Source organism: Armigeres subalbatus, chromosome 3 (genome assembly GCF_024139115.2).
Source record: "Armigeres subalbatus isolate Guangzhou_Male chromosome 3, GZ_Asu_2, whole genome shotgun sequence".
NCBI lineage: Eukaryota > Metazoa > Arthropoda > Insecta > Diptera > Culicidae > Armigeres > Armigeres subalbatus.
Genome location: NC_085141.1, coordinates 267,262,921 through 267,287,974, shown reverse-complemented (window position 1 = coordinate 267,287,974; position 25,054 = coordinate 267,262,921). Strand labels below are relative to the sequence as shown.

The 25,054-nt window shown below is 39.3% G+C and overlaps 3 protein-coding genes across 6 annotated transcripts in view; 1 reads left to right on the top strand and 2 right to left on the bottom strand.

The window, feature by feature from the left end:
• The window catches only part of LOC134224133 (protein Fe65 homolog), a 92,056-nt gene that overhangs the window by 54,777 nt on the left and 12,225 nt on the right, over window positions 1-25,054 (top strand). The gene's annotated exons all lie outside the window — the stretch shown is intronic.
• Window positions 11,140-12,131, bottom strand: LOC134224141 (uncharacterized). The gene is made up of 3 exons (XM_062703402.1): window positions 11,970-12,131; window positions 11,727-11,854; window positions 11,140-11,665 (listed from the first exon to the last, which is right to left on the bottom strand). The coding sequence occupies exons 2-3, from the start codon at window positions 11,812-11,814 to the stop codon at window positions 11,334-11,336; spliced, it is 420 nt and encodes a 139-aa protein (XP_062559386.1). The 5' UTR covers window positions 11,815-11,854; window positions 11,970-12,131; the 3' UTR covers window positions 11,140-11,333.
• On the bottom strand, window positions 19,637-20,717 carry LOC134224140 (uncharacterized). Of its 2 annotated transcripts, none has more exons than XM_062703401.1 (3): window positions 20,569-20,717; window positions 20,289-20,480; window positions 19,637-20,232 (listed from the first exon to the last, which is right to left on the bottom strand). In XM_062703401.1, exons 2-3 carry the CDS (start codon window positions 20,374-20,376, stop codon window positions 19,937-19,939), a joined length of 384 nt encoding a protein of 127 aa, XP_062559385.1. In that variant the 5' UTR covers window positions 20,377-20,480; window positions 20,569-20,717; the 3' UTR covers window positions 19,637-19,936. The 2 variants fall into 2 exon arrangements, with proteins under 2 accessions (XP_062559385.1, XP_062559384.1); XM_062703400.1 differs by having other exon boundaries at window positions 20,540-20,698.

The following is a 25,054-nucleotide window of genomic DNA, read 5'->3' as shown; positions in this document are numbered from 1 at the left end:
TGTTGTTGGCATAGAATGAGTAATGGTCAAAATACTATTTTTTGCACAAAAAGCGCGTAAATAATCCCGCCATTTTTTTGCACGTATTCTCAACCATTCTTGCATTCAAATGGAAATCCTGTCTTATCATTTTATATTGAAAATTGGCTGGATCGGACTATGGACTTAAAAGTTATGGCAAAAATACTGTTTTCCATAATACACCAGAAAGTCACCGATGCCGCTGGGTGGATTATTCAGGGTTATTTTTTTCTAAATAATTAACTACACCACTGCACTGCCCATGATCGCATATTTGTAACAATATTGCATTTTTTGCGATTTTGAGTTAGGCTCATGAATTGTCTTCAAATTGTTAGTTCTTTCATCTAAGTCCGTGAAATCTGAAAGTTTGTTCTAAAAATCTTGAAAAAACTACCAAGTTGTTTTGTAACATCGAGCATAGTGACCGCATAATTGTAACACTGGAAAATTATTTCATTATTTCACAAAAAAATAGCACAATTGATTTGCACTCATATATTAAGTGATACAGATATAGCTGCCGATGATTTTAACTGCAAAAAGTGTATGCGAAATTTTTAGATTTTTTTTTAAATGAGTTAGATTTCCATACTAATTTATATCATAAACTTCATCGTTCCATTTCTCCCATGCCTACTTTGGTCGATTAAATTGGTCGATACAAATATGCGATCATGGGCAGTGCAAGTAAAATAAGACATAGATTTTTTAATTGCAGATTAAATTTTTTTTATGGTGATTCAATTATCCGGAGGATTTGATTTCCGGAGTGTAAATAAAATTAATACTCCGGATAATCGAGTCCCTCCTGTATTTGGAAGATTCTGTACCAAATTAATTAAGTTACACTGGCATGGCGATCACCTCTATTGAGCTACATGAGCATGAGCATGAGCATGAGCAGGATAACCGTACAATTCGTAGTTGCTACTCCGTGATTGACTAGAACTTGCGAAATTGCACAGGGAACCAATTGAATGGAGCTTGGGTTTAGCTATCATTCTCAATGTGCAAATTTCGGAAATTCAATGCATTTTACTAAGTCAATTACGGCGCCGGCCACGTCCTTACGGTCATCAAGGGAAGGAAGGATTATTAGTTCAACCCTCGTTGCTACTAGAGACCGAGTATACCTCTGCATCTCCACGATAGTCTTAGAATTGGATATTGTGTTAGTATGAAGGGATATATTATCTGGATTCACTTTGGTAAGTGATGCGATCTATGGGATAGGAATATATGAATGAGAATTAGAAGTACTAGAGTAATGAGAAAGTATTAAAGTGAATTCTAATGGGATTCATTTTTTACAATTAGAATTTGAATGCTATTGGATTCTAATACCACGCACACGTCTACCATACCATCGCTACCCGCACATCAACCTCACACATTCTTACTTGTATGAGGCCTGCACGAGCATAGCGACCGCATATAGCATTCGTATGCGGGTACAAATGAATACCAATCTATTTTTACATTTCATTTACTGCTACTAAGTAACAGGCAGCTTTTTATAACAATTCTATATTTAGAATCATACTTGCTAGCAATGAGAATTTGATTTGCAAAGAGATTGAGTTATATGATTAATGAAATTATCTAATAGGAAATTGGAAAGGGCCAGGGATCAAACCCTTAATCTCCTGCTTATGAGGCAGAAGCAGTGACACAAGGCCACCAAGCACCCTAGCGATCACCTCTATTGAGCTACAGACTGAATAGTAACAAGGCAGTCTCGATTGAATTATTATATCATGTCCTAGCTCTCATTTTATAGCTAAAATCAGCAAATAACCGTATTTTTTTTACGGAAATCTGTCCTTTATTTTGCTGAGCTGCAGAAATAACGGCTTTACAGATTCATCATGGAATTCGGAACGTTTTCCGGGGCACCAGGAAATGCGAGGCAAGTAGACTGTTCCACATAATCCGGGACGGGTTATGCCTAGGGAGCGGGTCATTTGGCGTAAAGTCATTTGGCATAACGCCATTTGGCATTAGATCTTTTGGCATTAGGTCATTTGGCATTAAAACCATTTGGCATAACGGTCATTTGGCATAACGGACATTTTGCATAATTGCCTACAGCGACAAAAGTGAGGGTCATTTGGCATAACGGACATATAGCATAATTTTCGTTTGTTCATAAAATAAATTACAAGTCTCAGTGGTGCTGTAAATAAACCCTGGAATAGTGAATATAACATTATAAAATACACAATCCTTTCAAAGAAAACATGCATTAGCCGAGTATGGAGCGCTTGCTCGGATTAAGAAAATGGTAGATGCAAACTCTTTTTCAAAAGAAGGCGTTCAAAAGTAGTTGCTCGCCCAGATTTGAGCAATGATGCATGTGACCCCTTCGGGCGTTCGCTCGGCATAAGGCGATGGTAGATGTGAACTCTGCATGTGAACTCTGAACTCTGCAAACTAGGCGCTTGCTCGGAATAAGGCAAGGGTGGATATGGATATGATCTTGAAAAGTAGGCATTTGCTTGGATTAGGCCAATGGTGGATGTGATTTTTTATCTTTAAAAGTAGGCGTTCGTCCGGATTGAGGCAATGGTGGAAGTGATAGTGGTAAAGTAAAAGTGGGCGTTTGCCCGCAAGAATGCAATGGGGGATTTGATCCTTTCTTCAAAATTAAAAGTGATTGTTTTTATGAAAATAGAAGTTTGTTCAGAATACGGCAATGGTATATGTGATTTTTCCTATGGAAGTTGGCGTTTTCTTGGAATATGCTGGTAAATATAATTACGGGCGTTGGCCCGGGGTAAGGCAATGGTAGTTGTAATTCCCTCTTTGAAAGTGGGCTTTTGCCCGGATTGAAACAAAATTAAATTTGATATCGTGCGTTGTCCCTGGTAAGGTAATGATGGATGTGATTCATTCTGTGAAAGTATGCTTTTGTCCGGATTGAGACAATCTTGGATTTGATCCATTCTCTAAAATAAGGTGTTTGTCAAAATCAAGTAAGCGGATTTAAAATTATTATTTTGTGTAAGCGTTTTCCTGGAATAAGACAACGACGGATGTGATCCTTTTCTCGGAAGTAGCCATTTCGTTTTTCCATTCTTCAAAAAAAAATTATTTCCTCCGCGGATTTTTTTTAATTTCTTTTTTGCATTATCTATATAATGCTAAAAAACTTTTAATGAAAATTCCTCGGACAAAAAAAAAATACGTTTCGTTTCGTAAAATTTTGAATCAAATGGACCCGGATTTCGTTTCGAAGTTTCGGAAAAAAATATGAATTTCGTTTCGTTTCGTTCGGATCCAACAGTAGTATTTTTTTAATTTGGTTTCGTTTCGTTTCGTCAGGAAAAATTGTGTTATCGCATACCCTTAGTACTATAGCTACATGAAAAAAATAATCTTTCTAACAACCTTTGAACCAACCAACCAATTGTAGAAAGCCCCATTTTTGGCTTTTTTTACTGGCTGGCTCGTCTCTATGGCTTTAATTTTCCTCTGAAACGTGTCTTTCCGTTTAATATTAGTATTAGCTTGAGGCGATTCGCTCAAATTTTTAGGCGGTACTGTACCAAGTAAGTACTGTAACAAGCCTAGACTATTTTATATGGGAGTAGTATTACCTTTCATCTGTCACCACAGATATAGATTTGGGATTAATATAATGTTGTTAAATATATCCGATATTATGAATAGGCAGCAAAACAAAATTTCCCCCAAGAATTAGACATTTTCCATAAAATATTAGGAAATTGCCAATAAAGCGAAAAAAAAAATTCCACAAATAATGCAAAATTTCTATAATTGACTTTTGTTTTGTGGAGATTCCTTATAGTTTGAGGATTTTTTTAATTGTTTATTGCTCATACTCTAATTTCTTTATTGGCAATTTCTATATTTTAGGGCAAATTTTATTTTAGTTATTATGGATGAATACTTACTTGATACTTGATGGGCTACAGCTCTTTGATGATACTACGCCGAATGGAGGATCCTTCTCCACTGGATTCGATCTTGGGCCAATCGCTTCCAGTCGCCTGAGCGTTAAGCGCCCTCAGGTCCTCCTCAACTGCAAAAAACCGTTCTCTCGTTTATCGCCGAGTATTTTCCGCAGCACCTTACGCTCAAACACTCCGAAAGCTGCTCGATCAGCATACTTTGACGTCCATGTTTCATGGCCGAATAAAGCCACCGGAAGAATCAGGGTAGTATACAGCTCGAATTTTTACGTCATTTGCAGACTACGGGACTTAAGCTGGTTACGAAGATACACAAATTCTTCTTCCACTTCAAATTTTGCACCATCCAGCACCATTTCACTACCACCGCTAATTAACCCACGTTGATTGTCAACGACCATGTAGTTCGTTTTGCTGGTATTGATCGTGAGTCCAATCGTAGTTGTCTCCCTCTTTAAAGGTACAAAAGCCTCTTCCACAGCACTGCGATCAATCCTGATAATATTGATATCATCCGCAAAGCCCAGGAGCATATGCGATCTTGTGATAATGGTACCGCTTCTTTGCACACCAGCTCTCCTAATCGCTCCCTCGAGCGCTATATTGAGCAGTAGAGTTGAGAGTGCATCACCTTGCTTCAATCCATCTAAGGTAAAAAATGAAGTCGATATTTCATCTGCAATCCTTACACTGAATTTAGATCCGTCCAACGTTACACTAATCAACCGTATCAGTTTCGCCGGGAAACCACGTTCTAGCATAATTTGCCATTATTCATTCCGTTTCACTGAATCATTCGCTGTCTTTAAATTAATCAACAGATGATGTGTCTGCAAGTTGTATTTCCGGAATTTGTCAAGGATTTGTCTCAGGGTAAACATTTGATCCGTCGTCGATCGGCTCTCACGAAAACCTGCTTGGTATTCGCCGACGAAGGACTCTTCAAGCTGTCTCAATCTGTTGAACAGAATATGGGACATAATTTTGTACGCCGAATTAAGGAGGATTATTCCTCGATATTTGGCGCATTCCAGTCTGTGCCCTGTCTTAAAGAAAGCGAAAATGAGGCCGTTCAACCAGATAGCAGGCAATTCCTCGTCTTTTCATATTTTCAACATAATATGGCGCAGAACTTCATAAAGCTACTCACTGCCATGTTTGAAAAGTTCAACCGGGAGCTGGTCTTTTCCCGCAGCCTTATTGGTTTTTGGCTTTTCTAACCTCATTTAGTGTGGGCGACTCCACAGCTCGCCCATCGTTGCTAATATTTATTCTGTTCACCGATGTCCCGTAACTTCCACTATCCAACAAAGTCTCAAAGTGTTGTTTCCACCTGGCAGCCACTTCGGTTTTATCTGTCATCGAATTCTCTTCTTGGTCGTTGTACATGACGGGAGATGGCGCTGTCTTTCTCCGCACGCCATTGACATAAAACCTCCGCATATCATTCTGCTCCATTGTTTCAAGCGCCTCACTAATTACTTGGTCTTCATACTATTTTTTCTTCCTGCCGTGGGTTTCTTTTTTCGGCTGCTTTTGCTTACTTGTACCGATCTCTATTCGATCGAGTACCCGACACCAATATCCGGCTTCTGGCATCGTTCTTCTCGTTCGACTCTGTGCAGTGCCTTCCACTTATCGTGCTGTTATGCTCACCGCTCCATGGATCGACTCCCATAGATCGTTGATGTTGTCGCTAACGTTGATTGCACTTATCCGTTCGTCGAGCTTCTGGCGGTACTCAGCCAATACTCCTTCCGCCGAAAATCGCTGGATAACGCATCGTTCGCTGTGATCTTTCGTTCGATACAGCTGACAACTAAGGGTATGCGATAACACAATTTTTCCTGACGAAACGAAACGAAACGAAATTAGAAATGCAACTGTTGGATCGGAACGAAGCGAAACGAAATTCAATTTTTTTTCCGAAACTTCGAAACGAAACGAAATCCGGGTCCATTTAATTCGAAATTTTACGAAACGAAACGAAATTTAATTTTTTTCCGCGAAATTTTTATTAAATAGTTTTTTAGCATTATACAAATAAAATTCCGCGTGGAAAATAATTTTGTTTAATGTTTTTTGAGTCAAGGTCGTAGATTTTTTTTCTCTAAAATAAAATGTTAATGCGACAACATTAAAAAATTCGGAAAATTATTTGTTTTGGTGTATGAATGCGTCATTTTATCCACGGATCAATCCACTTTGCAATTACGGCACCTTTCTTGGCAGCAACAAAATGATTTCGTTAAATTGAAAATTTTTAATATATGTGTTGGGGAAACCAGCGAGTTCGTTCTATTTTGTTCCAGATTCAAACTAGAATAGCGATCGAACATTTTAAATGAAACTGAATCACTACTGATTTCATTCTACATTATTGTTACCCATATGCCATAGGGCTGGCTTAATTTTACAAAAGGACATAGGTAAGTAACAGATCACTTTGGATCCATTCACCATTTTCAAAAAGTATGCCCTCACCATAAACAGCGTAAGAATATTCATCGCTTAATATCGCTCAATATTTCCAACAGATTTCATATTGATTAGATCTGTTCACCATTTTGAAAAGTATTACATATTCAAAGTGCCACCCCTCCATTTCAATTAACATTTTAAATAAAGTCTCCAGGTAAATTTTCGACCAAATTCATGAAGATTTATTGAATCTATAAAATTTTCCAAAATGGTATTTTCAACAGATCTAAGCAGTTGATTGCAATACAAAACTCGACTTTTTCAAATTTTTTACTAAGGTCTAAGGTTCAAGCTATCTGCATATAGGCATTAGCTTACAGTGGCTAAACGTCCCGGATTATGTGGAACAGTTTACTTGCCTCGCATTTTCTGCAGCTCAGCAAAATAAAGAACAAATTTCCGTAAAAAATACAGTTATTTGCTGATGTTAGCAATAAAATGAAAGCTAGGCAGAGTCGTAGTGTGGACTTCCAGCGCCCTTGGCGAATTGTTTTTTGGGCGCCCCTCTTCTACTTCTTCTTCTTCTTCTTCTTCTTCTTCTTCTTATTGGCATTACATCCCCACACTGGGACAGAGCCGCCTCACAGCTTAGTGTTCATTAAGCACTTCCACAGTTATTAACTGCGAGGTTTCTAAGCCAGGTTACCATTTTTGCATTCGTATATCATGAGGCTAGCACGATGATACTTTTATGCCCAGGGAAGTCGAGACAACTTCCAATCCGAAAATTGTCTAGACCGGCACCGGGAATCGAACCCAGCCACCCTCAGCATGGTCTTGCTTTGTAGCCGCGCGTCTTACCGCACGGCTAAGGAGGGCCCTCTTCTACTAAGAGAAATCAAATACGTAAATTTTACATTTGGAGCACAATTTGAATATCAATACCTAAAAAATGTTTAATGGTTTAAACATACTTCAAATAGCATTCAATATTCAGAGATGTATTGGACGCAGATACCTGAAATCCACAAAAAAGGATTGAATAAAATATCCTTAAATTATTTGAAATTTTGTTGTACTTTTTTACGCAAATAATGTAAGGAAACTTACAGAGTCGGGTTAGAATCTTATAATAAGGCTACGTTTTGTTGTATAGCCTCTAAATCCCTGAAGAAGGTAATGAAATATACAGCGACACGTCGGAAAATAGACGTAGCAACGTTTCAGCTGCTTTATAAGACTGAAAGAGACGATAATACTCATACAAAATAGAGCATATCAGTCGGAAGCATCCCATTAAAAAGATAAACATTTAGATAATTCGATAGATATCGCCACGAAGGGGTCGAGGGGAGGAAGTTCAAAATCAATCATTTTTGCGTGATGCACTAAATGAATATTTTCTTTATGGTTTTTGCAAGCATCTGTAATCTGTGTTCGGAAATGAGATTGCCAGAATTGCTATCGGAACTAGTCGAATTATGAAGAAAAGTTACACTAAAGTGGATTGGTTGAAGGCCGGAATCGCCATCCGGAGTAAGTCCTTGGATGGTTTTTAGATGCCACTGGACCTAGTTGGGTCAATAGAATCCAATGGGCTATTGGTGGTCTCGAGGCTCTTATACACATAGTTTGGTCAATAGAATCCAACTCTGAAACAATTTAGTCGAGGGCCGGAAACGCCATCGGAAGCAGGAGGACGAAGGAAAATATCCAACTCTCGATTTGATTAATATTAAAAAAGAAGAAAATTCTCCTAGCAACAATTCTAACAAAGCAAATATTTAGGAGTTATCGATATTCCTCGATACAGCCGCCGATATAACTCAATGTCATTCAGACTACATGGAGTTTTTCTAAATTAAACAAGCAAATTGATATCAAATCGTAAAACCAAACCATTACCACTACAAACCTAGGAGCAAAAGGACCCTTCGAAATTTGGCTAATCGCTTGTTTATGAATGTATTCCTTTGAAGGAACCTACAGGGAAAAACTGAATCATTTCTTCACTAATCATTCCTCAATGCTGAAACATTACGGTTCCGGAGGACTCTCGATGGCCGTAATAGTGCCCAAAAACTTTGCCAATCGCAATGTGGGTATCAAACATTATAATTTTCAACTTTATAAGATACTATCAGATTTCTTCTTATTCAATTGCCTTTTTCAACCCGGTTTCAGAAGTCCCTGAGAATCCTGAATAGTAGTCAAAACAAACACTTATAACATGTGGATGTGAAATAATGAAAAAATATTCTTTGTTTGCTCTATAGATTACTAGATTACACATATCTGCTATATACCCACCCATGGATCTTTGGACCAACCCATACTCGGTTTGATAATTACAAGACCTATAAGTAATGAAACTGTTTTATTTATTATAGAGTAAACATTGATTTTGGCGCCCCCCTGAAGGCTGGCGCCCTTGGCGGGGGCCAACCTGGCCAACCACACGCTACGGCGCTGAAGCTAGGACATGATATAGGTTCCCCCAAACACACGCGACGCGACAGTCGCGATGCGATTCTATCGTTTGGCGACAGCGATTCTGTCGCCGTTGGTATGGAAGCGTAAATAGAGCATAGCCTGCAGCGACCCAACGATAGAATCGCGGCGACTAGTTGTCGCCGTCGCGGCGATGAAATCGCTTTGGCCTGGGGGAGCCTTATAACAATTCAATTGAGACTGCCTTGTTACTTTTCAGTCGGTAGCTCTGAAAAGGTAATCGCTAGTGTAACCTAATTAATCTGGCACAGATCTTCTAAATACAGGTCGGGCTCGATTATCCGGATTATCGATTTTATTTTCACTTCATTTTCAATCCTCCAAATAATCGAATCACCATAAAACATTAAATCTGCAATTAAAAAACCTATGTTTTATTTCACTTGCAGCGGTATAGTCAAAAATCATTTAGAAAAAAAAAACCTGAATAATCCACCTGCGGTGACTTTCTGGTGTATTATGGAAAAATAGTATTTTTGCCATAACTTTTGAGTCCATAGTCCGATCCAGCCTACTTGAAATGAACCTATATGAAATGATAAGACAGGATTTCCATTTGAATGCAACTTGTTGGTTGAGAATACGTGTAAAAAAAAAACTGGACTATTTACGCGCTTTTTGTACAAAAAATAGTATTTTGGCCATTACTCATTTTATGCCAACAACTCGAACGCAGACCTTTTCGATTATTGCTAAATATGATTTGTTAAAAGCAGCAGCACGTCCAAACTAACAACAAACTGCCCTACGGTAAACGCACCGTATCGGCACGATTGTGACAGAAAATCGGTACGATTTTGAAACAATTGAATAATCTGGATCTGAAGGATCTAGAAAATGTGAGAAAATTATAGATTTCCATAATGTACGGAATCAGAAATATCTGAAGGTAGAAGTTTAGGTCATGACAATGATCTCAGACGGAAAGATATGAATCAGTTCCAGAATCCGAAATAAATGAGATACCAGAGAATGTCTCTAATCTGGAGCATTTTTTAATCTGCAAATATCTAACAATCTACTAAATCAGGAAAACTTCTGAAACGCCACCATCTCCATTTCACTGCTTTCAAACAATGATTGTTTAAACTGAATATTTTCAAAAGACAACGGAAAACGGACAATACTCAGTAGTCCAGTGAGGATTATTTCGCTTATCGAAGAGTTTCTACAACTAGAAGAGCAGAAATCGAACAAGCGCCTCATAATACATTACATGTTTCATACACAACTCAGTTAATTTAAATGAAAATATAGCATACCAAAACGATGAGATCTACAAATTATTTTACTTCACTGAACAATATTATTTAAATTAACAAATGCGTTTCTGTTGAAGATACAGAATTGTATTACGTAGTGAGATTTAGTGAAATGTATTAAATATGTATTATGTATAAAATATTGAGTAGAATTTGAATGGTTTCATTCAGCGGCGCAGCCGATTTTTTTTATTTTTTGGGATTGGAATTATTAAAAATTAATTTCGAAATTCCGCGAAATTTCGTTTAATTTCGTTAAAAGAAAGATTTTTCAGTCGAAATTTTTGAAATTTAACGATACGGAACGAAATCAGAAAAACAGATTTCGCCATACTCAAATTCCGCGGAATTCCGCGAAATTTCGTTTCGAATGCCCTAAAACGAAATTTTTCGAAATACCGCATATGCTTACTGACAACCGTGATCGAATTTTGCTGACAATGATCAGTGATCAGAGTCAATGTTCGGACCTCTGAATGTCCGTACATCGACAACATCCGAGAAATTGCGCCCATCTACCAGAATATGGTCTATCTGCAACCAGTTTCACCCTTTGGGTGTTTCCAGGTGTGCTTTCAGATGTTCTTTCGTGCAAAGTAGGTGCTACTGACGGCCATCCCTCTGGCAGCAGCGAAATTTACGTTGTCGTTGGTAGCGGAGTGAAGGCTCTTCTTACCGATTGTGGGACGGAACAAGTCCGCTCTAGCGACCTGAGCGTTAACGTCTCCAAAAACAGTTTTCACGTCATGCTTTGGGATCCAAATAATCGATACGAACCGATAATCCCATGACCAATTTTCTATAAGGCTATCTGACGTTTAATCATCGTTATCTTCCATGCGCACGGAAAGGATAGGATTTGTTTTCGTCGGGAAACGCTTCCAAAGCGCATATGATTCAGGAAGGCATGAAAGAAAAGTTATCTTGACCCCATAAGTAATACATTGTTGAGGTTTTTTTTTTAAATAAATAATCAACTTGTCAACCTATCATCAGCTCTATGTTTCCAATTTCTTCACAGCCGAAAACTATTTTTTATTTACACCAACCAGTAGTGGATTAAAACTTGACTCAAATTTTCAAAATGATACTTGTTTTACTTTTCTAACTTCAGTTCTATTTAGCTTGTATTAGATCTACGTGTGAAATAGAGGAAATTTGTTTATATTATTTATCACTATTAACTGAATACAACACCACTACAATCCCGCCGGTCGATCTCCAGCGGACAATCGAAAAAGAATGTCGCCGGCACCATGTAATTGCAGAATGTCATATATTCAAATGATATATTTGGATCTAGGAACTCCACCAGCGGGACGTGTTCGCCGTCCTTAATCAGTTTAACGTTACCCTTCTGATCGATTTCAATTGTAAACATCATCGGATAGAACTGTGACAGCAACCCGGGACTGTTTATACGTTTCAACAGTTGATATTCTCCAATGCCTCCACCGGTTTTCGGTACGTAGCTTCGCATCTCACTTGCCGTGTTATTCCAAGCGGAAAGCACTGAAATAAGAGTAACCTGAACATCAACAATTAGATTTGACAAAAAAAAAATCCGATTTACCTATCTCATTGATTTTCACGTCAAATGGATACTCGATCTTCGACAAACGGATGTGTGGTCCTTCACCTGCCAACACACCCATTCTCATAATGGTAACACCGTTTTCCGTGGTTTTAAGATGCTTGAACCTGTTGGTCGAAAGGTACGGGCGACATCCATCTTTTGTGCTGTATTGCAAGCATCCATATGTTGCTAAGCCAATCGATAAGTTTACTATTATTATTGGAATAGCTAATTGCTTACGTGGTTTTCTGGATTGAGTCCTCCTGCTAGTGAAGTCGAAACTAGAATAATGATAAACAAACTCTTCATTCTCGTATAAATTGAAATTGATTTCTCCAGTCCTTTACAGGCAACAGTGAACACATTAAGAGATCAAGCTTAGTTTGAGTGTTTCAGACTCTCTTATCGCTGTATTACTTGTCTTACTTCTTAATAATGTGCTTATCGGAGTTTAACGAAATATGAATGTCTTCTTCAGCGTGTGTATGTGTATGACCATGATTTGTGTAAGATTAATAACTGGTTTTTATTTGGATTATGGTAAGAGGGTTATTGAATGGTAGAGCAATGCACATTACCTACTTTGTAATGCTAGCTAATAGGCTAAAGAGCAATGATGGCAACCAGTAATTATACTTCAAACGATTAGTATTCCCTAAACACATCCTTCCATATAGATTTGCCGGTGCATGGTAATTATTTAGCTATTTTCTACTACCCAGGATTTTTTCTTCCTTTATTTATGTGAATTTTCAAATTTTTAAGTTCTTCACTCGTCAAGAGTACCATGACCATGGCCAGGGGAACTTAGCAGAAAGGGGTGGCAGAATGGCCACTAGGGAGCTCAAATTTTTAAAAATGTTCGAAAAGTCGAACATCAGCATCTTTTTGATGACTTAGGAATCCTGGAAAAAATTTAGGCAATTTGGAGGTGGTTTAGGGGTGGCGCAAAGGCAATTTATGTTTATATGGGAAAAACTTTGTTTTTCCTACACCCAAAAAACAGATCTTACAATTATTGTATAAAAACGTGGCATGTAAGATTTTCATACAGAAATTGTATTTTATACAGAAATACAAATCTGTATAATTTCAATACAACGATTGTATTAAAATCTTACAAAAATTGTATATGCCCAATTATTATACAGTTTCTGCAAGGTTCTTATGCAGAATAGTATTAAAATCTGCCATCCGCTGGTTGGGTGAATTCAAATATACAACAAAAATATCCACTTTTGGAGTAATATTAACAAAACCTGCAGTTATCTCATTAGTTTCGAGTTGATTTAATGTGATTATACAATCAATTTTAAATTCACCACATGTTTTTCCACCCCCATCTTCAATAGGTAAAATACGACATAATAATTTTAAGGTGGTTATACAACAAGGCCAACACCATCTTGGAAACCACGTGCTTTTCTTGTGATTTTTCAAGAGTACGAATTGAGAGAACCACAGCGCCTATGGGGATGAAACATCCGTAGATCGTTTGCTTACTTATGCTAAACAATCGACATTAATTTCAACATTGTACGAAAATTAATAGCCAGATTTGAACTTTTGATAATAGGAGTAGAAAACCGTGTGGTGAATTTGAAACTCACCCCATGGCTTGATTGTATAATCGCCTTAATACAGTGCTGAAACTGAAGTCGATTGTGTAGCATAACTGAAAAAAAGCACGTGTTTTCCTAAATTTCCGATTTGACTGAAACGAATCACGCATCGTTGTTTCGAAAAAAAATCTCGCATTTTACTGTCGGTGCCGCTTGTCAGTCGGCGCACACCTTTTCCAGTCATGATTTTGGCTAGCTAATTCCACCAATTCTTTATACAGCCAATGTCAGTGGCAACTGCTCCCTTCATCTTCAATAATCACCCAAAATTATTCTGTTGTATGGAATTGAGGACAATTTTATGGATTCAGATTTTTGGAATGACCTAGACTCCACTATTGTAGTACCATTGTAGCACTTCCTTGCTACAATGACAGCTGGCTAAATCTAGCCAAAACGTAAATGGGCCATCATGGGACTGGATGAAGGGTAAATTATTTATCGTTTCTCTTCCTGCATGGTGAATATTTTGAAACCATGTAAGTTTCAAACTGTGAAAAAAAAGACCCAAAAGAATGGTTTACTAATTATGAAACGCTGTGAAAAACTTGCATATCCGATCACTAGGAACGCCACTATCTCTAAAATAAAGTGCCCATTTCTGAAGGCTTTACTGACATTTTAAAACCTAATGCTAAAACTTTAAAGTTTAAATTAAACTGGTTAAAAATGATTCCAACTCCAGGAAAAAAGTACGGAAAATCCAGATAAACTTTGGTGGCAATAATACAGGTCCAGGTTGGTTTTTGGTTGGGTTTGGGGTTGAACTTATAATCCTGGGGTTATCAAAAGTATGCCCTAGTAAGTCTCGTGTTGCGAGAAGTTACTCCCGATATTGATTTCGGGATGCACGTAAAGCCGTTTGTGTTAAATTTGGGAACCTAATATTTGAGACATCGTCAGACATAATGCTCCACAATGTTGCTAACATCACAGACGTCGCAGGTTGTATGTAAAGGGATCCCGCCGAAGTTATGCAAGAGCCGTGTGAGTCCAGTTCGGAGCCTTAAGATGATTGTCTTTTAGGTTGAGTAGATCTGTCCATGGCGATGTGGTTCCTTTTAATTTTCCGAAGGTATCATGAGGTGGAGGCGATCCAGGAACTTTCCAAATTTTCTTTGTATGGCTCGCCCTCATGTCCGGCTCCGTCAAGGAGATCTGCCGTAATGTTGCCAGGCCCTTTGCAGTGACCCGGAATCCAATCTCAGGTCGTGTTCGGTAACATGTACGCAAAGATGCTTTGGATTCAGGGTTGGGCTCAGGCTGGTCGCTCTGGAATGTGGAAATGACGCTGGCAGAGTAAGACAGGGCGAGGTTGAGTTCCTTGAACGGGTAGGTGGCAGCGATGAATGCCGTGGCTGCTTTGGTCGAGAAGATGCTGAACATATCCGGGAGGTTGTCTGGAACAGTGAAACCGACCCGAAACTGACCCATTCGTAAACCTGTGTGTGTGGTTGCGAAAATCTCTGTTAACAAGCTCGGCCACGGAGTTGCACCTCTACGGATGTTAAGCTATGTAGCTATTTATAATAGCTGATGAAGAGTACTAGCTCCTCGCTCCATGGCGCCAACTAGAGGAGACCGACGCCAACCATCGTGCCTTGAATCCGGTCCTCTTTAGTGAAGAGAATGATCCCATATTCTACGTGGCTGCGTCTAATGGAACGTACACACGGTCAAGCAGTTCGATCAACATTGACTCCACCTCCCGTTTATTCAAACATTCATCAATTTTTATCAACACCGACACGAACAATCAATTTATTCGACCAACAATATCACACACGAACGACCGAAGCACCAACTCGAGCACCAACCATCAAAAAATATATGGGGGTTTGTGCAACTTCACTACAAATGATCAAACATGTTCGGCGAACCTTGACTCCACCCCCGACAACTCAAACCAAAATCAAACCGTTTTAATTTTTTCCAACCGAGCCGCCAACTGTCAAATGGTTGTTCGAACAACTTCACACACGTTCCAACAAAGCAGCAACCGATGCGTTTTCTTGGGGGTGGAGTCAATGTTCGTCGAACTGCTTGACTGGTGTGTACGTAGCATAACGAGGTGGCTTTAAGCAGATGGCCTTGGCAGAGGCAGACTCGACTGGTGTTGAGTTGAGGGTAACAATCTCGACCAAAAACTGAATCCGAAGAAAAAGGAAAAAATATCACACTTATCCTTTTAAAGCATCAATTGCAGAGGTCACCGGCTCTGACGATGCGTTTCAACTTGTTTTACATAGCTGTGCGGTATGGTCCCTACGAAAAATGAGCGAGAACCAAGCGGCTTCTCGGTGGGAGCTACCTATCCAATTCTGTTTTTTTCGCACTTGTATAAAAGTTTGATAAACATGTTTTCATTGCTTGTTATGATTGGAATAGGTTTTTGCCTCTCTTTTATTGTTATCTATTGAGAGCGATTTCTACAAAACCTAATCCTGACAGTTCGAACGAAGGAATTGAATATTGGCGACAGAGTTTCGAAGAGGTTACGGTAGGCGATACAGTTCAGTTCTAGATCTTGAATTAAGGGACTGCCAATGATAGCCTGCTCTGCACCCCGTTCACATGCACGAAGAATACCGTGACGGCTAGATCGAAGCCCTGTGGAACTCTGGTTTCTTCGTGAAGAGTCCTCGTACTTTGATTACCAATCACAAGCGCCCTGTGAGCTAATTCCGGACAAAAGTAAGGAGGTTGCCTCACTATTTCAGCTGTTGAAGAACGAAGAGGGAAGAGTTCTGTTAAAGAAAATATCCAAGAAAACCAGATTCACGTGCTTGCCATCGTTCGGCTGTACATCTTCCAGGTATGCGGAATATGTGCCCGTGCCGTATCCAGAGCGAAACGCATGTTGGCGAAAGCCGAACATAACCATCGGCATCTAATTTATCCGATTCAGCCGCCGGTTCACTATCCGCGGAGACGCACTACCGTGTAGACATAAGGACAATTAACGATACTTTGTGCCATCTCGGGAGGAAATGTTCTTGGGGATGGGTACAACGAGACATTTCCGCCATTCGTCCTGAAAGATTTTTTCAGACCATGCTTGGTTGATCAACTTCAGGAACCAGATTTTGGGAAAGGGTGGGTGGAAGGTTTTTGATCATGGGATAACCAATCCCAGCGGGACTTGATGATTTTCCGTTACTCCTTGAGAAGGCAAAGGACTGCTCAGGAGCGGAAAGCGGAGAATAACGTTTTGTGAATCCAGGTGGTTGGTGATCATATGCGTCCCAGTTGGCGGCATTGTAGCACTATCTTGGCCTCCGGCTGATGCCCGGGTGAAGCGTGGGCAGTGACCGAAACCGAATAAGTCAGTGGGCACTTCTCATTCAAAAGACGGAAGTATGGACCGACTGGATGCGGTCACGTCGATGGCGGTGGCTAGAGGCGGGAGAGTCGTTGATAATGTCGCTTACATTTCTCTGAATGCCCAGTACAGAGCCACAAGGTAAGTAGAGATTTACCTCACTGACCACGTAACTTTCCTTGAGACGGATTCCTGCAACTGGAGGGTCTTTGTCGAGCTGATGTACATATAATGGGATATTCCGATAGACCCCAATCACCTTCGGGTGCCGGATATTTGAACCTATCTTCCCGTGCAGCACAAATGTTGCACAAAAGGTTCTGTGACCCATATACAACTGAATTTAGTCACACTCAAGTAGCCGCAACCAAATCTGTCAGGATTGTGCTGCTAGGTGCTGCTAGGGTTGATGGTCCACTTTTTCTTCCTGCCAAGGAAGCGGAGTCCATGGAGTCATGTGAGCCTCACACAGCATGCGTGAACAAATAAAAATGACAGTAGTTGTGCGTTGCTTCCGTATCGAGTGGTGTGCCCCCGAAAACGCGAGCACTTTGAAACTTGGATTCCGTCAGGAGTGACATTAAGGCTAATAATCCACGGGGCGGGGTGTCATGCATGAGCAGTTTTATATAGGGAAGGTTGTTCCATGAGCCGATGATGTTCCACTGGCAACAGAGATTGACCTCCAAACCAGAAGAAGGTAGGGGCGAATGATGAACCGTTAGATGAACCGAAACCATGTGATGCGTTGGGTTGTTGTTCCCCGAAAAAATCTGGAGGGGTACCATAATCGATGGGAGACTACCGGGGGTTCTGGACAAGTTCTCCTGCATGACATTTCTTCGTCCACTAGGTGCCGAGGTCGGCCAGGAGTGCTTGAAATGGCGCATTGACGATCGAAGTAGGTCTTGCACGCTGTCGGTTGTGTTTAATATTTCGACAGCATATTTTTCTCGAGTCCGATTTTTTTTCGATTTGAATTACGGATTTCGCCGGAAAAGCTTCCGTGGAGTGCGCGAGTGTTGGTTCTTGCTGGTTCAGTATGGTATGGAACAGGAGTAGGATTGTCCGGCGAGTTAACAGGGGAACGTGATTTTTTATCCTGTTTGAAATATTCAGATGGCGTTCCGCTGGTGTTAATCCATTAGAGAAAAAAGTTTCTTTTTTTTCATGATCAGCTAAAATTTATATAGATTAGAATAGATTAGCAGATAACCGGTGAGGATGTTTTTTTTACCCATTTTCACAGTTTTATTCAATTCTCAGTTAATTTTGATCACGCAGATCATTTTGATCACGCAGAGAAAATTACCTTGAACATTTTCAGAGTTATTAGAATGTTTTTATATCAGAGCGTCTGATCTTAGTTTGAATAATTTTTTCTGTATAAAAGCCTTCCAGAATTTATGTCAAATTTTGGCATTTGCACATAGATTTAAAAGATTATATTAAATTCTTAAAATTCTCGATTATTGAGTGCACGTCCGACCTTTTCCCTCTATCATACAGAACGATCGCGCGAACATAGAAATATTTAGTTTTTCGTTGTGCAAGTGAATAAATGAACAAGTAATTTAAATTTTAGTGCGCGTTCGATCGTGTTTTTTCCAGCTCGCGGAACAATTGCGCAATTGTCAGTATGGTTTATTCTGTTTTGTGCGAGTGAGCAACTTAAGAAGCGAGTACATTTTAGTGCGCTTTCGATTGTGTTTCTTCCTGCCCACAGAACGATTGTGTGATCATCAGATCGCTCACTTTAAGTGATTCATTGTTTAACATTGCAACAATAAACATAAACGAAACTGATGGACGCAGAAATTTTTCCAGTTTTCTGTCCTAAGTCCTAGATTTGTTGACGGACACCAAATGTTCAGGCTTTTCCAAGAGCGTTTAAATACATGTTCCTTCTGCATATTATAATTTGTGACGTGAGCTTAACTCATGTTAAATTCTTTTCGCAAAAACTAGAACTAGAATTTGCCGAGCAATAGTGCTAGCTGCAGATCGAGAATCCATTAGGAATACACAAAGATAAAGTAATTTCCGCAAAAACTGCTACGGGGTTTAAAATATCGACAGAATGTTTGGTACAATCCGGTATTTTTAGCAATTTAAAAGCCCAACAAACAAGTTTAGCTGAATAAGCTAGTTTCCTAGCTGAAGAAGGTTAAATAAGTATCAACTATTAATTATTAGACATAAACTTAACAATCTGTTAACATGGGTTGTGTTTTCTTCTTCTTCTTCTTCTTCTTCAATGGCTCTACATTCCAATTGGAACTTAGTCGGCTTTTCAATTTAGTATTCTACTAGCATTTCCTCAGTTATTATTTGAAAGCTTTTCTATGCCCGCCATTGCATGAGTATGTATCTTGTGCGGCAAGTACAATGGATACACTATACCCAGGGTGTCGAGAATCCCGAGTAGACGAAAATAGCTCATTAATATCAAATGTTGATAAGATAGCATAATGAGATATTGATATGATTGATATAAGAGATAAAAGATCAGACGATAATATCAATATTTTGCACTAAAATATCACAAGGAGATCAAGTTATGCTATTTGTAAGAAGTGATCAATATCATTTGCTATTAGTTTGTTCTTATCCATAGCATATTTTGATATTCAAATGATATTTCGGTGCAAATTTTTGATATTGTTGCCTGTTCTTTTATCTCTTATATCAATCAAAACCATATCATGTTTTGTTATTCTGCTCATGGCTTCTGCCCGGGATGTTTCCCAACCGAAAGCATCCTAGTTTTACAACAACACAATTACTTCTCCATGTTTGTTGCAGAGAAAATGGAACGCAACATTGTCCTTATCATCTGCAGATGAGGACAAAAACTTATCGCTATTCTCTTTTGTTGCTTGTTATTTGCATTTTTGGCGACAATTACACTACTTGGTCATTTTATTCTTTCAAAACTGGTATACAATAAATAACTTGGCATGGTCGCATTTTTGAGGTCAACAATGTTCTGGAAACTTATTCTGCACATAAAAAATCATGACAATAATTTCAATTTAGAGAAGAAAATTCGGGATTTCCATGTGCTCAATCGATTCTTAAACTAATTCATGGTCAAATTTCTGGAATGAACCTATATTTTTTGGTAATTATTTATAGAATATAATTATTTTTGGAACTCAAATCAAAACATTAAAATGTGATGAAATTTACTTTTGGCCTAAAATCTGAACTTAGAGATAAAGAAATAAAAATAAATAAGATGGAAGCTCAACTGTTATCCATTAAACAAGAGGACAATCGAAGAAGAATGTGGCCGGTGCCTTGTAATTACAGAATCCCACATAGTTAAACGAAAGGTTTCGATCTTGGAATTCCACCAACGGAACCCTGTGTCCATCTTTAACCAGTTTGACAACTCCCGTCTGGTCTATTTCTATCGTAAACAGCATCGGGTAGAACTGTGACAACATCCCGGGGGTACTGATACGTTTCAGCAGTTGATAATCCGTTAAAGTTCCATCTGCCTTGCGTACGTAACTTCGCATCTCACTTGCCGTATTGTTCCAAGCAGAAAGTACTGAATTAAGAGAAATTATCAGTGTGCACGATTCAAAGCTGTATATGCATAATTACCGATTTCATTAATTTTAGCGTCTACCGGATACTCGATCCTTGACAAGCGGATGTGCGGTCCTTCAGCTGCCATCACACCCATCCTCATGGTGGTAACGTTATTTACCGTTGTCCTGAGGTTTTTGAATCTGTTGGTGGACAGATAAGGTCGACAGCCATCATTCGTACTGAGCTGAAGACATCCGAATGTTGCTGAAAAGATGCGATTCAATGATAGCTCCAGCATTGACAAAATAAAGATTGAAAATCACTTTCAAATGTGTTAGTATAATTTTCTAACTTGATTTTCACCGCTAGACAGAATGGAAACAGAATCACAAATACCGAAGCTTTCATTCTGGTTCAAATAAGTTGGACTTTTCAGATTGGCACAATGAATGGGTTCGATTCGTTTCTCACTCTTATATTGCTTCAGAATATTACAGTTCGCTTATCAGCTTATCGGAGACCGGAACTTGTGGAGGGTCTGATTTTTATTATTTATAGTATGAGTTCTTCCCTCTTAGATGGCGTTACATCCCCTACTGGGACATTGCCGCTTCATATCTGTGCATTAAGCACTTTCACAGTTATCACTTTCGAAATTTCTTAGTTTCCATTTTTTTGGCATTCGTGTATTACAAGCCTAACACCTATGCAATCTTAGACAATTTTTTCTTCATGCACAAGAGGGTGTGCAAATAAAAAGTTCTGTCCAGATAATTGCTCGATTGAATGAAGAGATAAAATAAAGTGACGTCTTGGTGTGCACTTGACACATATATTGTATTACATAGCAACAAACGGGATTTGCACCACAGCTAGAATGGATTTTAAGAGGAATGGATAGTTTACGCGGGACAGTATTCCTATAAATTTTGTATCATTTGACGAGTTCAGGAAATGAGGTCCAAAATATACACTTTATATACACACGAAAGGTGGTCGGTTGCTGGCACCAGGGTTGTAAATTTTCGGCAGCACTGGATGAAGGTGATGTTTTTTTATATCATGTTTTTATTTTCTTCCTGCTTTGAAATCAACCTCACATTCCCGGAGAGGCAGAAAAGTAAACAACAGAACTCACATCATCCACTGCGCCGCGAAGATGAAATCTACCACAGCAAAATGTACACATTCACCCAGCAAATTGAAAAAATTCACCACGCGTTTAAATGGGCCACTCACAGTCATATGGTAAGGAGCGAACTGAGCAGCATGTCAGAGTGACTTGTGAGTGGCTGAACGCGAAATTGAAAGGTCAGTGTTGGAAATGAATTTTCGGCTGCACCCAGTCGCACTCACCACGGCGGCGAAGAAGGCGACTGCAGATTATACTGAGATCCATGTTTTTCACTGCATTGACTGTGAAATATTTCTACCCTGGCTGGCACTGGTCGAGTTTCTGCATCTTTACTTTACCTCTGACAGGTAACAGATATGGACATTTTGACACATGTCAAGCACGCGCTATATAAGTACGATCTTTTTGTGCCGACTATACCTAAGCCTATGTTTCGTTAAACAAGGAAAACGTTTTCAGATCAAGTGAAAACCAACTCAGAAGTTTTTTTTTCGGTTATTTGCTTAGTGTTACAAAACGGAAAACGATCAAAAAGTAAATTTACTCTATTTTGAGAGGTGAACCAGTTAAGGGCTGAAGACCTCTATAATAAAGAATAAATAAATTTACTATATTTTGTGATTCAATATTGAATGCTACCGTAGCGTTCGCTATCAATCTTTTATTTTCACATTTTTAGAATGATTGCTAATTATGGTTGTCGGCACCCAAACATGGACGGTTCTCGGCACCAAAGGGAATATCAAGACAAATCAAAGTTAATTGCTCAATTTCAGGTTAAAAGCCACGTTGTGAGTGAAAATTACTGTTTTGAAAGCCTTATTAAACATTTTTAACCGGATAGAATGGCGGGTGATAAATTCGCCACAAATTTTCCTTCTCGTCGCCTCTCCAGATAAATTTTACAAGCATATTTACAAAAATTTAGAACCGCAGTGGATTTCTAACCCAAAACAATTTTAAAATGTTTAGAGCGCCCACTATAACCACGCCAACACAAACTTATTGAGAACGAAGTGAAAAACTGCTGTATTGAACCTTCTACTTATCGTGACGCATCGTCAGTAGATTCAATCGGCTTGGAGAGGCAAAGTAAGCAGCATTTGATTTTTGCGAAACATGGGAAGAAGGATAACTATTTTTCGCACCATCGCTTGTGCCGGAGTTTATCGCACTGTAATTTATCCGGATAAAATGGATGGTGGAGAGATCTGTTATCGCGTGAGTGAGTGAGAAATCCGAACCTTGAGGGTGTATAATACTACAGAAAATGTTCCAAATTATCTTCTGCGAACTTGTTGAATTCAATGTAAACTAAACAATGAAGTTCTTGGATCTCCTAATTGTCCTGGAATTTGAATTAAATGGTCTACCGAATCAACCTGCTGTCCCCAGCCGCGGTATCAACCTCATTATGTCCTCCGAGTATTTGTCTTTTATTTGCATCTCAAATTCAAGCATTTGAAATGTTGTAGGATCTCCAAATTGTTTGGGCTTTTTGATTGGTTCAGGTCCTATATGTGTGATAGAAAACTAGCGGTCAAAATAGGCTCCTCTGTTTTTGAATGGTTCACAAACGGATTTTTTTTATAGGGAAGCAATCTTGGACCGTTACTATTCTCCCTCTTCTTAAGCGTTGTAGTATGGAATTAAAATCCTGGGAAGCACAAAGGTTGATGACCAATTGGTTGGTTGCCGAAAAGTGTGCTCAATCAAAGAGATTTATAATTTTCAATGTTAAAGTAACCGAAAAGCTCTTAGGGCTCAGCAAGAGAGCTCTTTGCACCTTTACTGGCCTAATAACCGAACACTGCCCGAACAGATATCACTTGAAAAATATAACTCAATGGACGCAGTGGTTCTACGCCCCAACAAAAAAAAGCGGTGTGGTCCTCAATGTTGCAGGCAACTGCATATTATGAGCAGACCACATGCAAATATATGTTTGTCGTCGATAAATCGTCAGTATGCATCAAGCTAAGGGTCCTAGACATCGCTTCTCGTCAGGTGTTGGGCAAATTACATGATTTAAAGCGTGTTAAAGTGTTCCATCATAAGTTTTGATCGAAAGAAGTGCCCGCTCACGGTGATAATTATGAAACTACGTAATCGGTGATGAACCGCTAAACTATGCTTATTCAGTTCAAGATCTGGAGTTGTTATCTGACGTTCAATTAACAATAAGAAGAAGTCTAGAGAAAGAACCAAGGAGTTTTTTTTTTGAAAATTTCATAGAAAATTTATTCTGGGATTCTTTAAGAAAAATCGCTGAGAATCGAGACTGGAAACATCATGAAAGTCGTGGTTGATTTGGTAGATCATTTGATAAGAACTCCAGGACAATTTGGAGACCTTACAACATCTTACATGCCTGGATTTATTTGTTTATCTAATAAAATTATCCAACTGACAACAAATGTCCAAATGAATACAACTTAAATAAATTGGTTGTGGCCAGCGGTACGGAAAAAGTCTAGAAATCGACAAAACATGAAAAAACATGTCGAAGAATTCGTTGAAGCGCCGACTGATAGGTCGAATTGATTCGTGTGGAGAAGTCCCAGAGGAATGCGCGTAAGATTTTCTAGATCTAGATTCCGCAATTTTATTGCCATAAGAAGTTTTCCAAGAATTCTTGGACAATTTTCCGGAAGAATTACCGGGAGGTGGGTTTAGTGGAATTTCATGTGAATTTTGGAAGGAATTCAGAAAAAATATCCGAAGAGGTAATTTCTGTAGCGTCTCCGAAGTTATTTATGAAGTGTTCTTGGAGGAAGTATTTTATGAAGTGTTTTAAGAGATACTCCAGAGAGAATTTCAGGAGAAATTTATCTAAAAAGCTACAGGACTTCTTAAGGATTTTCTGAAGTATTTATATAGGCACTTCCGGAGGAATTTCTGATTTTTTAAAGGAATTACTGGATGAAATCCTATAGAAACTTCTGGACAAGCTTCCGGAGGAACTCCTGGACGAGTTTTCGGAGGACCTCCTGGACGAGCTTTCGGAGGATTTATGGGAGGAAGTTCCAGAGGAATCCCTGGAGGAATTCCTGGAGAAGCTTTGGGAGGAATTCCTAAAAGAACTACCGGAGGAATTCCTAAAGGAACTACAGGTAGAATTCACGGAGGAACTTCCGGAGGAATGCTTGGAAAAACTCTAGGAGGAAATCCTGAAGGAATTTCCGGAGGAATTCCTGGAGACACTTCCGGAGGAATTTCTGAAATTTCGGAGGAATTCCTGGAAGAACTTTCGGAGGAATTACTGGAGGAATTTCCGGAGGAATTCCTGGAGAAGCTTCCGGAGGAATTCCTGAAGGAACTTCCGAAGGACTTCCTGGAGGAACTTCCGAAGGACTTCCTGGAGGAACTTCCGAAGGACTTTCTGGAGGAACTTCCAGAGGACTACTTGGAGGGACATTCGGATGGCTTTCTGGAGGAACTTTTGGAGGTCTTCCTGGAGGAACTTCCGGAGGACTTCCTTGAGAAACTGCTGGAGGAGTTATTGGAGGAACTTCCGGAGGACTTGTTGGAGGCACTTCCGGAGGACTTGCTGAAGAAACTTCCGTAAGAACTTCCTTAGGACTTCCTGGAGGAACTTCCAGGGGACTTTTTGAAGGAACTTCCAGGGGACTTCTTGGAGGAACTTCCCTAGGACTTCTTAGAGGAACTTTCGGAGGACTTGCCGGAGGAACTTCCAGGGGAC

What these genes read in the sequence shown, in the direction of transcription:
- LOC134224141 (XM_062703402.1), bottom strand. Translation starts at nt 11,814, where the DNA reads ATGAGAATGGGTGTGTTGGCAGGTGAAGGACCACACATCCGTTTGTCG. An exon ending in CGTGAAAATCAATGAGATAG is followed by an intron (nt 11,666 to 11,726) that starts GTAAATCGGATT and finishes CTCTTATTTCAG; the next exon opens with TGCTTTCCGCTTGGAATAAC.
- LOC134224140 (XM_062703400.1), bottom strand. Translation starts at nt 20,624, where the DNA reads ATGAAAGCTTCGGTATTTGTGATTCTGTTTCCATTCTGTCTAGCGGTG. An exon ending in TTATACTAACACATTTGAAA is followed by an intron (nt 20,481 to 20,539) that starts GTGATTTTCAAT and finishes GCATCTTTTCAG; the next exon opens with CAACATTCGGATGTCTTCAG. An exon ending in CGCTAAAATTAATGAAATCG is followed by an intron (nt 20,233 to 20,288) that starts GTAATTATGCAT and finishes CTCTTAATTCAG; the next exon opens with TACTTTCTGCTTGGAACAAT.